Genomic DNA, 17,493 nt, shown 5'->3' with positions numbered 1-17,493 from the left:
TAAAAAGCAGAGGAAACAGATTATAAATTGCATGTGTCAAATCTTCTCATTTGATTTTTGCACTGCAAACTAAATAGATGTATTTGCAACCCACAGTTGCCAATCAGCTCTAAATATTCATGAAATACTGGCAGCAGTGGAATGGAAAGCTGGACCTGAAGTAATCTCACAAATTATAAAGAAAAAAATGAACTATTTTTGTGGTCACCCTGATAATTATATCAGTAATAAACTATTAATATTGAATAATGTAACAGAAATTAAATTACAGTAAACCCAAAACCTGCATGTTAGACCTGTTCATAGAAGGTAACCGGCACTAGGCTGTACAGAAATAATTTTAATGCAACTAATATCTATAATTTGGTGTTTTATATACTTCTTATAGTATTATAAATGTATAATTGGCAGTAGATTCAGTTCCCAAAAGTGTTATAATCTGTTGGCATAGTGCCATACTTTAAAAAAATCTACATTTAGTTACAGGAGCACGCATCTGGTGCTAATGAACTTGCTTTACCTGCTAATATCAGTGTTTGCATGACTGGTGACATTAACAGAATAGCGTCATCAATGTGCCTCTCAAAACAGCCATTTGAAAACGACAACTCCACGCAAACTAGACATTGAAAGGTAAAAAGGCAGAAAATTGTAGCCATGCATTAAGTGATCATTTGGTTCAGTGTTTTGTAAACTCAAGGATAGCTTTGTTAATAACATGGTAATCCCTAACTTGAAAGTATTTCTATTGATGATGGGTTCTTGCTACATTCTCATGTGCTTTAAAGAAAAAATAAATAATAATAATAATAATAAATACATAAAAAAAAAGTTGCTTGCTATGTATTAACTAGACTATCACTCTGATGCCCATAACAAATTATCCACCACAAAGCACTCTTGCTGGCTGTTTGGATACATCTATAAGGGGTAATCCAGGCAATTTCCCTTCTCTTCTGCATGACAGGATGGAGTGCTTCCCATTTTCAAAGGGAATCAAAGATGGACAGAATGGCCCAAAGATTGCGGTGGAGCCACCTTCTTTTATCCCAACAATTAGCTCCACTATTTACTAGTTTACAGGGTAATTTCTAAATAATATAAAAAAGTATTTCTACTGTAGAAACTTTTCCAGTCCTTGGTGACTCACTCTGTTCCTCCGAGCCTCCCTGGCAGGAACTTGGGGAGGACTTGTAATATATGCCCAATATGCTCTTTCACATTTTTTTGCACTAGAAGCAAAGCAGTTCCTAGTTTGAGCTGTTCTTCCCACTGCGCAGCACACTGCCTCCATCATCAATATTTTCCGGATATCTTCTGTAGAATATTATTCCCTCAGAGATAGAGTTACTGAATTCACTCTGTTGAATGGAAATCTGAGAGCATCAGGAAGGCACACACTTCTCCTGAAGGAAGTGTAGATAGATTTATCCACATAATGTACATTAGCCCTGTTGGTTTCATAGCTGCTAAAGAATCTTCAACACCACCAATAATTAAGAAACAGCACATCTTTGCAGAAGCACGCAGAAACACCTGATGCCTCTGCAGCTACTACCGATGCCTCACAGATCTAAGGAATATACTCGAGTGCTTTTAAACCCCAAACAGTGTTAAGAAATTCTTTGGCTAAAGAGAATATCCATACAAGAACTTGGTGACAAATCTGTTTGCATTCTCAGGACTGCAGCATTTCACAGATGTGATTTATTTAGATTATTTTTAGATGAAACATCCATACTTTGGCTACATCTATTGCAACCAAATAGGAGGTATCTTTCTTCCAGCTGATAAATAGAGTTTCTTGTTCTTTGTGACTTGCAATCCATTTAATCTGTGGGTTTCTATTCCCTGGCCTCTCCTCCTTTTAAAATCTTTACAACCTCTCATAGAAGTGTTTTATAAGATTCCCCTCGGAATACACCCCTCCTGCATTAGAAGCAGAGACTTCATCAGGGCTCTTAGGAAAGGCATCCTAAGATGAGGATCCAGTGAAGAGCAATTGGCTCATGCTCAGCAGCACTGCCAGCAGAACCCACTTTACCCCCAAACAATGGGGTAAAGTCCCAGTCTTGTCTGATTCCCAGCCTGTTGCCGGACAGACAAAGATTCCTGCAGAGTACTGCAGAATGGCATGGTGGTGGGTGGAAGCAGAAGGGGAGTGGAACTGAGCTCCAGATTGAGAAGCCTTTGCCATGTTGCTTAGACTGAGGTGAGGCCAGCTGAAAAGGAGGGCTTTCCTTTTGTTTCTGTGAAGCTGACAGGTACGTTGTGAAATTGATTGCACTTGGTAATTCCAGAAAAGCAGAAGAAAGGAAAAGGAGGTGGCCATTTTATCTCCACAGGTATTAAATGTATAATCTTTGCAGATGTACCACTACTTAGCTCAGTGGAGCACGCAAGCCACCAAAAACTTGGCAGCTCTTTTACTTGAAGTCCACGTTCACGCTGCCCTATTTAAGCCAGTTGTTAAATAGACAACATAGTCTCTCCAACCAGGAGAGTGTCTGTAAGACGCCACAGTGTACTCTCAGCCCAGTCGCACTACATGCTGCGGCTCAAACACAGCACATACCGTGTTATGAGCATTCCTTGGGACTAGTGCAAGCAAGAAAGCTCTTTTACTTGCATTATTGTTGCAGAAGCTTGGGGATCCATATGTTCTACCTGAAACCTATGTGAAATGTGTTTATTTGATTCGTGTCAGTATGGAACAATGCTAGGGCCGCATGATGAAATATAAGCTCCTATTTAAGAAAAACAGAGTGATTAGTGTACATAGTTCTTGTATCATGCAAAGGAATGATCCAGCAATTTGTGTAAATAGAGGGTTTGAAGGGCGAACATTGAGACTCTAGTCTGGGAGATAAGAGGACCAAGGAGTTTTTTTTAGGAAACTGCAGACTTTTGCATGGGACGCTGCGCAAGCCTCTGATAACCAGCAAAGAGATCCACCAAATAAGGAGAAAGGGGGAGTTGAAGGACGACCGAAGGACAAAGCCTGGGAGGAAGACTACGAGCCTTCAGCACAAGAGACCCCCAGAAAGACCACCAGAGACTGCTACGCATGCGTCCAGAGAGGGTTTGGATTCCAGGAACTAATTATAATAACCCCGCCTTTTCTAGGAATAGTGATGAATATGTATTAGTCTAGGAGCATAAAAATCAGACACCTGATGTAACAGGTGTGCGTCCTGGTAGAGCAGAGACTCCCGGTGCACCCAGCGCTGTTTGCTTGCCTCTATTCGCTTAATAAATCACAAAAATCCTATTTGGGACTTAATCATTTATCACACCTAGATTAAACCAAGGCAATATTTATTAGTAGTATGTTAAAAATAAATAACTGAATAAATCACAAGCCAATACCCATATTGGTTCCCAAGCAGTAAAAAAAATAAAAAATAAAAATAAAAAAATAAATCTTTGGGAACAACTGTTCTATGGAAGATCACTTTCGAGTCCAAAATTTTTTGGTTTCTTGTTTTTAATAATATTGTTTGGGATATGTAAAAACTTGAACTTGCAAATACACTTTAGAATCTGGAATACAATATAAGAACAACAGTGCCAGATCAGACCACAAGCATGCCCCTTTTTGGGTGTTCAGCACCAGCATACCAGGGTGCCTCGCAAACAGACAGTTGTTGTTCCTGATCGTACAGAGGAGCAGGGACAAAAAATTTACTTTTGCAGCAACTCATCAGCATTTATTCTAGTTCTAATCACTGCCTTCTTATCAGACAAAAAAGGAAGTTGAGATGCTCATTCTAGATCTTGAATCCCACTGAACCACCCTTACCATTTTAGTCTATATTCACAGTGGCCTCAGTTTTCTATTCCCAACTCCAACATATCAAACACACACAACACCCAAAGTGCACAGCACACAGAAGCATTAGAATATTTCTCCCTTCATTCCAGTTGTCATAGTAAGAAAGTGCTTTGAAGAGTTGGGAATAAATCAGGACCTACTGCCATTAAAAGAAAACAAAATTGTGAATTTGCATGTTTCAAAAACGATGATCTGCAAAACCAGTATATTCAGATTAGCTGAGACACCATCTACACAGGAAAAGAACAAACCCTTGGATAACACCTTTCCAACAGGTAATTTAAGTACCTAATAGGCCCCTTCTACCAAAAAAAGGTGTGTAAGTTACTATCAATACTAAGAGGAACACAGCCACTGGCCTCATTTTCAGAAACACAAAAGTATTAACTAGAACAAGAGCACAGCCTCAAAAAATCTTTGTGCTGCAAGAAGATGATGTAGTAAAAAAAAAAAATAAATCAAAAATTAGTTTTTTCTTAATGTCACAGCAACATTTGGGCCTAACTAGGTATCAGAGAGATCTGCCATTATTCCCAGTTGTCCCCTGGGTTACTATGCTTTCAGAAAATGGTATTTATATATTTAATGGTCTGTATTTCAATGGGACACTGACTGAGAACCAATTTTATTTTAGCTAAATGTTTCTAAAGCTTGACAGTAAATGCTATATATGCATGAGCCATGTTGACTGCCATCTTCCACTTTTAATTTGACTGTCAGACATACAAGTAACTTGCTAATGTTTCCTTCCAATTTCAGTGCAAGGAGCCTGTTGCATAAGCTGCCTGCTAAAAGCTGTTCCAGATGGAATGACAGTATTTTGTAGGACCCCAAAGATGTAGCTATAAGAGATGAATGTGTGTCAGCAGCATTGAAAGCATGACCTTTTTTCCTTTTTTGTCAGCAGTTCTTATTTCCACCCTATAATTTTTCCACATTCTTTGTAAGATAGGCCACGTGGGAAAAAGAAAGAGTTTAAGTCTCACAGCCATCTTCCATCATCTGCAGTCACATCTACCTGACTACACAAGGCAGAGGACAAAGGAGGAAGGTTTATAAACAATCAGGCATCTTTGAAATGACAGCCAAGACCCAAAATTTGTTTCAAAAAGGAAACAAAACTCAGCTCCCTACTAACATAAGTTCCGGAATGATGGAGAACTTTGATGGCTTTCATAATAGATACTTTCTCTCATGAATATTCACTGAAAAGCCTGCATTCCTCTCACTGGAAACAAGCTTTAGAAAGCAACACATTAACAATGAATAACATTTTACTGATTGTACCATTATTCCTGATAATTTATATAGTATATTAACGTCACAGAACAGTCATCATTAAGTCTTATTAAAAGAAATCACAAAGTCTACTTATCCTTCTCAAATAAAACTATGTAAATTACACCCACCGCTCACCTTGCACAATACAGGTGAAACAATACACTTCTTCTGAAGGGTAAGCTGTGCACGGAAGCACAAAGAAGTCTTTTTCCCCCCGCACGTACCTCTGCGTACGCAAAAAGGAAATTACCACAGGGCACTTCTGTCCTGTTTCAGATGATGAATTCACTGCTCTGAAGCATTACAAATATTTTGTTTAGATTTCTTAGTTTTTCCTCTACAATATAATTTCCTTTTGATGCAGAATGCCACAGCACACGCTACAAAGGCAGTGGGGGGAAAGCAGCGCAGAGTGGAAAAACAACAGAGAGACTCACTCACTCAGAGGAATGGCTTTTGTTAATTTGACAGCCCTCAGCTAGCTGCATAGCGGGATTTATAAAAGGTTCGAGGAGGCACGGTTTGCTGCGGCGTAAGGCCACCACGCAGCTCCGGTTTGTGCAGCGCCTCGCCCCAACAGCTTCAGAGCTCCCTCGCTGCAGATGTCCCTCTGATCAGCTAATCAGACATCAAGAGCGATGTGCTGGCAGGCTCTTGCGCTGACGAGAAGTCGCACAGCATAAACAGGCACACGGTAGTTGCTTTAAAAAATAGATTCACCCAGATCAGAATTCCCTTTCAAAACCCGGCACTGTTCAGAACCTCCCAGGTGAACGACAGGAAGTTCTCTCCAGTCTCCCCCAGTCTGCGGTTCACTTCTACACAGCGGTATTTCAAGAGCACAAGCTAAATTATTAATGGCAAAACTTCACTAGAAAAATAAGTAACTGCCTTCCAGAACTTCAGTACCTCCCTGGTCTGAAAGACAGGCTGAGACCACGTCACTTCAGTGAAAGTCTTCCCTCTACCCTGCGACAAGCACTGTAACACCTAAGATGCATTTCCACTCCTACTTTATTTGTTGCCTAATTATAACACATCAAAAGCATTGGATTTCAGGCATTACAGGTGCACTGTCCTTCCAGCACTGCTTCCTGACACATTACTGAATTTCCCACCACGGCTGGTTTCCTTCACAGCCCACCTCCCGGTACCACCTCACTACAGTACACTTTCCTTTTGAAGTTCTGGCATGTGCAAAGGGGCCAGAAATTAAACCTGCCTGACCCTGTCAGGGTGGGTAAACACAGCGGACAGAAGTATTCTCTCCTACAGACTGACAATACAACCTCATTGCAATGCAGCCTCCCAGCTCAGGAAGCATCCTGAACAGCCCGAGGTACAAACCCACAACCACTGCTACAGCACCGAGCCCTCCAGCACTGAGCCAAGAGACCTTTTGTGCCCTGCCTTGCTTTTAAACAACCTGATTAGATGAAACAATATTTTTGGCTTTTACTTACCACGAAACACCCAAACATTTTGAAAGTACTATTGATAATCTTTACCTCGAAACCAAGCTCTGATTGTAGTATGACTTCACATTTACATACATACATAAAACAGCATGAAAAAGGAACAAGCCGAGGAGCTCCATCCTTACACACGCTCACATTATGCTAATCTGCAGACTCTTGATCAGAAAGGGTAATACGTTACAAACACAATTAATGGCAAGAAGAACCAGGAGAGTTTTTGACCCTTGTTAAAAAGGGCTCGAAACATAAAAATGTTCTGATTATATATGAACCTCATACAAAATTGCAAATTATATGTCCACAATGCATAAAATACAGTCAATTTCAAGTCACGTTTAGGTAAAAATGGAAACTGGACAGAGCTGCTGGAGCAGCTCTTCAATTGATCCTACATCTCATTGTATCCTTAAGTATGGATAAATGAAATTTAATCAGCCATTCCTATTGATTAACTCCAAGTTAACCCAAGTATTTATTGAAGAAACATGCAACTATAGAAGAAAAGAAGGTCATACAGAATGTAGCAGCCCCATGATAATCAGCGGGTTAGCAAGAGGAGGTGAAATACTCATCCCTCCAAAATTAATTCAAAACTCCCATCAGCTTAAAAGGGACCACACTCCTCAGTCTAAGACTTCATCCATCGTGAGTTTTAACAGAGTGGAGAAGTCTGTCCCTGAGCAGAGACAGAGAGAAGCAAAGGTAATAGCTCCAGAAAGGAAAGTTCGGATGTTTTAATTATGCCACGATAATTACTACAGTTCAGTACTGCTGAACTAGACTGAGAAAAAGCAGCAAAACGTGATCTCCTCCCTAGAAAGTTCAAACCCAAAAAAGTGCGAACCCAACCGCACACCCCAAGCCAGGCGTGCCATGGCCCATCAGCACCTGACTGGTGCCTGGGCAGCGGCCTCCAGCCGGGCCCAGGCAGCTGGCACCAAAATTGAGCCGCACTCCCCGCGGCACACTGGGCAACTGCTGAGGGAATGGCTGGAGGCAAAAGTAGGCTTCCTCCCTCCCAGAGGCTTCAACCGCCTCAGTCCCGCAGCGTGGCCTCACTCTGGGAGATCACTCTGGGAGATCCCCAGGAGAAGCCTTCACATCTGTTGCCAACCTGAGAGCCTGAAGCCAGGACGCTTGCAGCCAAAATGCTGCTGGGCCAATACTTGGCTACTGCCAGAGGAAAGCTTTGGGCACAGAGTTTTGCAGAGGAGCGCATTATGCTGACTACTCTTCCCTGAAGTCCTCTCTGGAGAGGCAGGGAGGGAGTCTGCATTTCTGAAAGCCTGGCCAGGGCACTACAGTCGTGACTGGTCAGAAGAGGTTAACAGTTGCCTTCGTAAAATAACAGATTCACTAAGAAATACCTTTTCTTTGATAGCATATTTGGATTTGTGCTATCCCCCTTTTTTCCTAGTTACAGTCTCTAGATTTTTCTGTGGCAGCTATCATGATAAGGAAGGAAAGGTCTGGATGAAATTAGAGACTGAAATTCTGTACCATCTGTTAAATGACTTCCAGTCTGAGAGAACAGATGCTGGACTTCACGATCAGATTTTGACTGATCTAGAAACATTTTGCTAATTGGGGCTAAAACTATAGCTAAGACAAAACAAGTGTCAGAGGAAAACGTGAAAGAATGGCTTAAGTTCATCTCAAGCTCCCTGGTCACTCAAAAGAAACGTCCTTTTGGTAATCATAACATTGCATGAGACTGCCTTCCTCAGGATGAATGTACACCAGGATGACATCTGAAAAGAGTATGAACTCTGATTACATTCTACAAATACTGTGTACTGCTCAAATGGTTTGTCAGGTTCTTCCAGTTCTGCTGAACCAGGCAGCAGTTTTCTTATCCCACTGCACGTTTGTTGTGCAATACGATAAGAAATGCATCAATGTTACTGGATGCATTACCCTACTGTACATCTGCCCTGCACTCACCTAGAGACAAAGCAGTGTTACCCTGATGTTCATAAGACAATCACCTCTTAAAAACCTGACAACCTACTGCGGTATCCATACACATCGCGTAAGACAGCATAACCAAGAGCATTTCTACGTAATACCAAACTAACAATTCTGTAGTATCAAACACCAAAATGCCTAATGTGCCAAGAACAATTAAGTGAATTATAGAACACAGACATAACTTTATATTTGAAACTAAGTTAGCTATGGCATAAATATAAATATGTAGTTTTTCTGGGTATACGGAAGGTAGTTTACACTACTCATAGTTCTGATTCTTCCAACTTGCATATGAATGTTCACAAGCAGCTTAATTAGAAAAAAAAATGTGGCAAAGAAAATGTAATAATAGTTTTAATTTTTCAGCTGCAATATAGAGAACAAAAGAAATTTCTCTGAATACTCCTTTAAAGCTTGTGTGAAAGAGCACAGCTATATTCAAAATGCAGTGTTGTTTGTGCCATGTTTTTTCATTTGTCAAATATCAATTCTTCCTTGTGTTTTAAAACAATCTGTACTTAATTTAAGTTATTTAAGCTTTTTATGCTTCCCAATACATTATGCCAAAGCATATTTCAGCATGATTGACGATGAGAGTTTTAGAAATAGTACTGTTGCAAAAATAAGAGCTGGTGTAATGTGTTTTGATGTAACAGATTTTCATTTTAACAATAAAAACTTTCAACCTTCTGGGACTTTTTTCCCCCACTTACACAACATTTCAAAATCTGAGAACCTTCCTCACTCTTGTTAGCTGTCCAGCTTCTGCTTTTAACCCTACAGCTGACAGAGAGATGCTCTGTATTTTAGGCACAGAGGTTTCCTTTAGGCCTAGAGAAGTCTTGCGTACCGATCCAACTCAGTGAAGCAGTGTGAGCCTTCAGCCTCCAGATACAACTGGAGTCCCCATATAATTGCATTAAATGGCTTACTGCTGCTAATATTAAAAACCAACCAAAACAAAACAAAACTGTCTTTCTCTCCCTGATAGTCAACAACATAACATAAAATACTTTCTGGAATGAAACAAATGATTTCACCATTTTGTCTGTTTTTGTTCAAGTTATGAAATACCAGAATCAACACTAATCTGCTCACTTGACAGATTTCTCAACTTAGCAAACTTTTTTGCAACATTACAGAAATCTTTTTTGTACTTCAATTTATTAGACTAAGCCAGTATTTCTTGAATATGTAAGCATTGGCAGCATACACCTCAAGAAAAACCTCTCAGCTCTCTGACAAATGACACAGCACTTTGTTTAAGTGAAGCCCCTGAAACACCATAATGTACTTGGAGAGTCAGAAGTATTTTTAAATTGCACCACTCTGCAAATAACAGAAGACATTGTAAAACAGGATGCACACTAGGCATTTGGATGTGTCCAAAGCTGACCAAAGAGAAACAATGAACAGTTGACTTTTAGTCAACTTTAGTCAACTGTGTTGGTCTTCAGAATTCCAGTCAACACTGAGACCCATAAAACATAATTTAGATGCAAGTCACCTGACTTTAAAAAAAAACAAGTTACCTTGTTCTTGTGAAACTAACAGAAGATATGGTTTTAATGCAAGATCTTCAGCTGAACTGGTTCCTACCTCCAGCACTAGTTAGTTTTCTAGTTCACTCCTCCTGCTCCCTAATGTGCCAATACAGCTGTTTGTGGAGGCTTATAGCATTAACGAGTTATGATCGAGGCTGAAACATCTCCCCATGCCAAATGAGGAAGCTGGGGTTTTGTTTATTTCCTCTTTGTTTGGGTGTGTGGAAGTAGGAATGATACAAATCAGTTCCAACAAGTGGAGACAGGGACTGAATCAGGGAAGGAAAAGTGGAAAAGCCAGAAGTTTCACAAGGAAAGAAAATGCAGGTGCATCTTCAACAATTAAACCAGTGTTAATTTGGCATAAAGCAGTGCAGAAGCAGACCCAGCAGAGCTTTCTAGGCAAATATCAAATCTACCAAAAAGCTGTTCTGTTTGATACACATACATATCCCAGATGACACACTTACAGACTTAACAGAATTTTACCTTCCTGTATGTAGTAAAGGAACAACTTCCCCACATGCAAACACAAAGCTTCAGGCCTTAAAAATGCAAAGTAAAGAATGCAGCCTAAGTGTCACCAGCACAGCATCATTTTCAGAAGATCAGAAACAGCCTGCAATAATGTCCAACTAAGAGTTACTGCATTCCCACCAATTGTGGGTTTGCTTCCATACTTACTAGTGACAATTTTGCACCTGAGTTTGTCCTCAGAAGGGAAGAGTAAGGTTGTAAAACAGACATGGGAGAAAGAAGAGACCATGCAGGATAGTAGCAGCACATCAAAGGAAGGCAAAAATGTCATGGAAAAGGCAAGGGAAGCATAAAAAGGTTCAAGACCGGTGATGTATATTAAAAATAAGTACATTTTTTCCCCACTAAGCAATGATAAACTGGACAATAAAACGCCAAACAAAGAAACAATTACTAAAAGCACAATGGTGCCTTATGTCGCCGTTAAGCTTTATGTAAATACCGTGCTGAGAAAAGTGAACCACTGTTAATTGACTATATCATCTAAATGACTATATCACCCATTTTACGCAGAGGAAATTCTCTCCTTCACAGAAAATGCGTATGATGCACTTTGCTTTAGATCCAAACACATCTAGCTTATAAAACAGCTGCGTACCAACAGGTAAGAACAGTTTTTGCCCGAATAAAAAGATAAGTGGACACTTACCGCTGTAACATGTTTGAGACTGTGGTCACTGGGATGAGAAGCACTTGGGTGAAAGTCAGCAGGGGGGCCCAAAGCTGGATCACTGCTCCTTCGTACCAGAAGCGGCATGCCTGAGAGACAAAATTAACAGCAACAGGTCAACAGTACAACAGGAAAACAAGGAAGAGTTCCATGTAGTTTAATGGAGAGGTGTACAGTGGTCAAATACAAGCTTCCCTGTGCCAATACCCATCTGGTGAATTACTAGATTTGATGGAATTGTGCTATTTTGGATGCGTTGAGCTACAGAAATTAGATGATTTCAAGCTCTGTTATACAGATTTTTATCCGTGACCTGATAAATTACATAAACACTGTTGTCAAACAGGAGAAAAGCACACGTTCTTGGAAACAAAACAAAGATATTGCAGTTATGGGTGAGCACATATATTATCAAGTTCTGTGATGGAAACCATACATTTGATATCAAGAATGACTGCAAACACCAAGAACTGGACTAGTATTGCTAGTTTCTACAACTGGTAGGGGCTGTTTCACCAGACCAGAACAGACTCTAAAGCTTTTTTTTATTATTATTATTCCATGAGCTCACAAGATGCACTAGTCTCTTACACTACTACAAAGTAGAAGTGTTACTACTTTGCCTTCCCAAACCGATGCATGTAAATGACAGACCAGGCACCAGTTTTTGGGTTGAAGGGCAGCTGAAGTACGAGTGGATAACTCCCTATGCCAATTTCACTTTGCATCTATGCCTTGGGCTGGCTCTGCAGAGGATATCAATGGTATCAAGACGAGAGTGGGAAGAAGTTTTATTCAGAGCACATCTGCCTCCCACTGCTGACTGCCAGGATTCCCTGGGAACAGAGGCAGGCAGTTGTTCTGGAGAAGCCACAGACAGCTTCCCCTTGCAGGCATTTCCAATTAGACTCACCAGCTACTCATGCCTATTTGTGTGCTGCCTGGGAGCTACCCCAAAGACCACTCAGCAAGCAGCTCCTGGTGACACAGCTGTCCCATTACCAGAACACACTGGTGCCATAAAACACTCCCTGAAAAAACTCCAGGTGGGGAGGGAAGGAAAACACCTTTAGTAATATGAGAACAGAAACTTGTATGTTATCCAAAATTAAACAAAAAGTTTTCCAAGTCTTTCCAAAATAGTTTGTCCCTAGGCGAATAAAAAATGCAGAGAACATTGTTCTCAGACAATTTTCCAAATTTTGTGAGTGAAAACAAGATTATAACAGACAGTTATATTAATGATAGTGGCTGGGACTGATGGCAGCCATAATCACTGGATCTTTAAAGAAGTTTGAACATGCAATAAAGTTTCCTCATTAGAGAGACACTTAACCATGCTGCAGCAACTGTGCTACATTCAATCTCAGCAGAGTTTTTGTCTTCACTGTAGTTACAACTGGAACAAATCCAGGCACCTGATGCTGAGGAATGACCAGAAAATCTAATGTTCTTGCCCTTCCTCATGGTAAACAACAGTTTTTATACCCAGGCAATCTCTCCGATCTCTACTTATGCAGGAAATCAATAAGAAAAGCAAAACAGCCTTAAGTTTGTGTCCTAGTATTGCAGGAATGCTCCATAATCATAAGGTGGAAATGGTTTTCTGGTCTGGGTGATCTTCGCCTTGGTATCACAAGTTATGCACATTTCACCAGAAGATTCTGAAGAAACAGACCGATCCCAAGAAATGGCCATTTTGTGCCATTGTCCAAAGTTGCCCGTAGTCAAAAAGAAACCAAATCCCTCAACTCAAACACTGCTCGGCTTCACGCAGTTTGCTTTCCCTCTAAGCCCATGTGATAAGAGTGTTAGGGACCAATTCAAGCTGGGCCTTCAAAACGACTAAAGCCCAGAAGCCTCTTTAATCCATTACATTAGCAAATAGCCTCTTCATAGATGAGGATTTTTTTTCCTCCTTATCAAAGCCTGAGCTCTGTCTAGTTGCTGGCACTTTATCCTTCTGGGCCCAACACTGCAGAAGCATACAAATGTCTATTTCTATTCTAAAAGGGCTTCAACTTTCCAAATTTAGATGGCCAAATTTTCAGAGCTCTCTTCTACAATACACCCCAGAGATCAATCACATCTTAAACCAATATTTTAATTACACATGCAATTTAATGCTATTATTCATTTTCTGACTTCCATACTTAGAATAACATTTTCTGCATGGTGTTCAGCTAAACACGGCTTCCCTGGACACAATCCCCACGCACAACTCTGCGCGCCTCTAACTCCAGTCCTGGTGCACTGCTTGCAATCCTGCTATCCCCTCAGATGGGGTTCACTGAAGCTCCCCTCTATTGCTCCCCTCCTTCCTTTCAAGCCAGGGCTGCTTCACCAGTGGCAGAGGTTCCACAAAACAATGCAATTTCAAAGCAAGTTGTTTGCCCATGCAAATAAGAGACATGGGCCAATAGCACTCATCTGCAAACTCTAGTTCCTTGCTATTTCCTTGTTCCAGTTTAGCATTTTTAAAAACTCTTCACCAATTCAATATTATTTGATACAGCCTTGCCTCTCCTCATATGCAAAACATTGCCCAGTATGACTCTGCTTTTCCTTACAGTCCTGTTAGACAGCTTTAGGTTTTTGAGCCATGTGTCTTCCTAACTATGCCAATTTTGCCCTGTTAAAATATGACTCATTCCAAATCTCAGCAGAAATTGTATCTTATTCTTTTGTCTGTAATTCATCACATCTTTGCCTTTTAGGATGGATTATTTAGTGGTACAACAGTGACTTTAATATCAGTATAGCAATAAAGTATGATTACCATACATCAGCAGTGTCACTGAGCATTATAGATACTTCCCCCTTCCGTGGGGAGTAGTGCTCATACAGGGAAACAGCAGACACATTTAATAATACATTATAAGAACTATAAACATCAATGTACTTATACTCAGTTTTTTAATAGGGTAAGTCAAACACCCATACAGCAAGCGATTCCATCAAACTGTACTAACAAAAAAATCCTCAAACCAGTACCTCAGCTTTAGTTTAATCAAATAATCTCCAGTTGTACATTAGCAGTCCCATTTAGCAGTCCCAGTTTTGTTAGATATACAAATATTTTATATTTGCATATAAAAGCTAAAGCCAAAAAGTGTTGGATTTTAAGTTACTCCTTCAGTACAATAAATACTTACTCTTTAAAATCATTCTCTCCCTATATGAACAAAGCGTGTCTGGTGACCTGCATCCAATTTTTAGTCATTCTTCAACACAACTGTTTGAAAACAGATCTTGAGACACTTGTATCATTCAGTGTAATATAATCTCCAAATCCTTTTCATATAAACATGAACTCTGCAGAGAAATGCTCTTGCTGAACTACCAGAAAACCAGCTGCATTGGCATTTTATTTGCAGCTTTCACAACTGAATAAGCCATATTCCAAATTCAAATACATTGCTGCTTATACTCGCAAAGCCATCATCCCGACCACTCATCTCATTTCTTTCTTTTCCCATGGGGAAAAAACAGTAACTCAGTTTAAAAAAAAAAAAAAATCCCCGCAGTCAACTAGAAGACAGGAAATAAATACATCAAGTAAAATAATAAGCCTTCAAAAAATACCCTCACATGGTTCCAAAACCCGTTCAGTGCCATACCCATTCTGCAACATCAGTGACCATGAGAAACTTCTTTCCATTTCAGTAAAAGACCACAGAACCATAACCAACATACCGTGAGGAATATTCAATCATGGTCCAATATATATATATAAAAGAAAAAAAAAAAGTAGATTCTTGCAATTAAATTAAGCTAGGACAAAAGCTGACACTGATTTGGTTATTAATGGCTGTTACTGGCTATTAACCTGAAAGCCCAAAGCATAGCATGGGAGCAAAAGTTGAGTTTACCTTCTGTGTGTTACCCTGAAGAAGTCTCTTTTCAGGAAGGTCACTGGAGGGGACCTTCATCAGGAAGGTACAATTCGACTCCTGTGCAGTTCCAGCTCATACCATGGGCTGGCCATGCAATGCTGCACAGTGACAGAGGCAGTACTAACATTTGCCACGAGATTTGCAGAGTGAATAACAAACTGCACATGTAGATAAGCACCCTGGCAACATGCACCACATACATGGCCCATGCCCACCATACACCGACCTTTAATTTGTTCGTCACTGTCCTCCTTAGACATGAGCAAAAGGTAATGGAAAACCATCACTCATACAATTTATTATAGACACTACTGAGAAGTTTACTTAGGGGATACTCCCACCTGCTTTCTTTTGTCAAGAAACAATGTTTTCTTTTCCTTATTGCTTTCCTTTTGTCGTGTTTCGTTTCTGCAGTATTCTACCCATGCTCTGGCACTTGGGCTGAACATTTATAATAACCATTGTAGGCAAAGACAGAAAAAGTATTTCTTTTCCCTGAATGATGAAACACAGAAAACATGCTCCTTTCTGCATACCAAGTTGATCATACAGACACACTATTTATAAGCACTGCTGTCTTATTGCAGAGCAGCACTTTGTATTTTAAACTTGGGAACTTGGTTGAAAAAACTAGTTATCCTCATCTTGCTGCATTGCAGCAGTAAGTTGCAGACAGCGGAGATTCAAACACGTGAGCCAAACTAAAATTTTATTCTCATGACAACAGCTTCTAACCTCAGTTACTTCAGGGTGCATTTCCCCCCTTTTCAGAATTTGCAGGGTACCTTCTATCACAGTACCACAGCATGTTCTGCGTGTGCATGGGCAGCCTTACTCACAATGCACACTCTCTGACAAAGCCGAGGACAAAGTCCTACGGTTTCCCTTCCTTAAGCAAATCTCTGCACCACTAGGCTTCAAGCCATGCAGAACAATCATTTTGCTTTTGCTAGCATCACCTTCAAAGATTAGTATCTACACAGATTCATGGTTAACAGTGTATTTTCCCTGAACTCTTATGTTTTGGAAATATTTTTTTTTGACTGCAAATATGGTTGAAACAAGCATATGGTAGAAACCACACTTAGACTTAAATTGGTTACATTAGAAAAAACAGAAGAGAAGTTCTGCCATTTGTGCACAATTAAAAACTGAAAGCTTGCTTCAACACAATGGCAAAAGAAGCATCTCCATGCCCAATGTAATCCTATTTTCTTACTTTATTTTGTTTTTAATTTCACTAAGAAGTTGTACAGAGATGTTAACACCTACCCTGAACAGGAGTGCCTTCTGCCTTACTTCACAGCATTTAGACCCTTCAGTGGATCAAAAAAAAAAAAAAAAAATCAGCATTTCATGTTAGAAGTTGGCTGCCTAACTGTGGGTTTAGGAACACCGGACAACCTCAGGCAAATAGCACAAGGTTTGGAGTTCAGGACCCTGACGTGGTTGGGGGTGTCCGGAGCTGCAGCTGTCCCTCCCAGGGTCCCCCTAAACTCTTCAGGGTCTCTAGGCTCTGAGTTCTGGCAGCAAATTGATGCCTACATTTAGATAGCTAAGTATCACCCGGAGTGACCGAGAATGCAAACAGGATAATTCCAATCCTTCCTTAATTTTCTTTTGCTTTCAAGTCTCCTTGCCCTGGAAAGCACAAATTACGTCCAGCTGAAACCCTTTTATTCTCTGGGATTCAGGCCACAGGCTGCTGTCACAGGGCCAAATTCAGAAAAGCGATGAAGACAAGCAGAGTTTTTCACCCACAAGCATTTTCTGTAGGCTGTGCTATCTATAATGCAGTCTAAATTACATATTAAAAATTGATTTTGTCATGGTTTTGGGTGCAAACACACTGAGGTGGCTTTTGGGTAAGCTGCCAGATTGAGGAACACAGGCAATATATGCACATGCGTATAACTGCATCCATTGCAACTCCCTAAAATATTGCCAGGCCTGTTTGCTTTAGCCACCCAGCAGGGAAGAACTATGTTTGAGAAGAACTAAGGATACACTTGGATGGAATACCATAAGTGGGTAGAAAGAGACTTACAATCAATCACCCACAAAGTGAAAGTCATAATTTTATATTCTGCCCCTGCATATAAAAATACTGATTAGGGTGGGAAAAACGCTGTCCATCACACGTGGATCAAACTGTCAGGTGCCAACGGCCATACCAAAGACAAATACTCTTCTGCCCGCTTCCGCATTACACTCACCAGGATGGACAGGCACATTACTTTCTCACACCTGTACGCGTGTCAAAATATTTTTAGAGCTCCTT

General features: G+C 40.4%; 1 protein-coding gene across 1 annotated transcript in view; it reads right to left on the bottom strand.

The window, feature by feature from the left end:
* Positions 1 to 17,493, bottom strand: part of PARD3B (par-3 family cell polarity regulator beta) — a 402,224-nt gene that overhangs the window by 258,658 nt on the left and 126,073 nt on the right. Inside the window, exon 5 of the mRNA XM_035330820.1 lies at positions 11,296 to 11,405. Coding sequence (XP_035186711.1) covers positions 11,296 to 11,405 — 110 coding nt within the window. The remainder of the gene's footprint in view (positions 1 to 11,295; positions 11,406 to 17,493) is intronic.

Source organism: Oxyura jamaicensis, chromosome 7 (genome assembly GCF_011077185.1).
Source record: "Oxyura jamaicensis isolate SHBP4307 breed ruddy duck chromosome 7, BPBGC_Ojam_1.0, whole genome shotgun sequence".
Taxonomy (NCBI): Eukaryota; Metazoa; Chordata; class Aves; order Anseriformes; family Anatidae; genus Oxyura; species Oxyura jamaicensis.
This window is presented reverse-complemented; position numbering and strand designations above follow the sequence as displayed.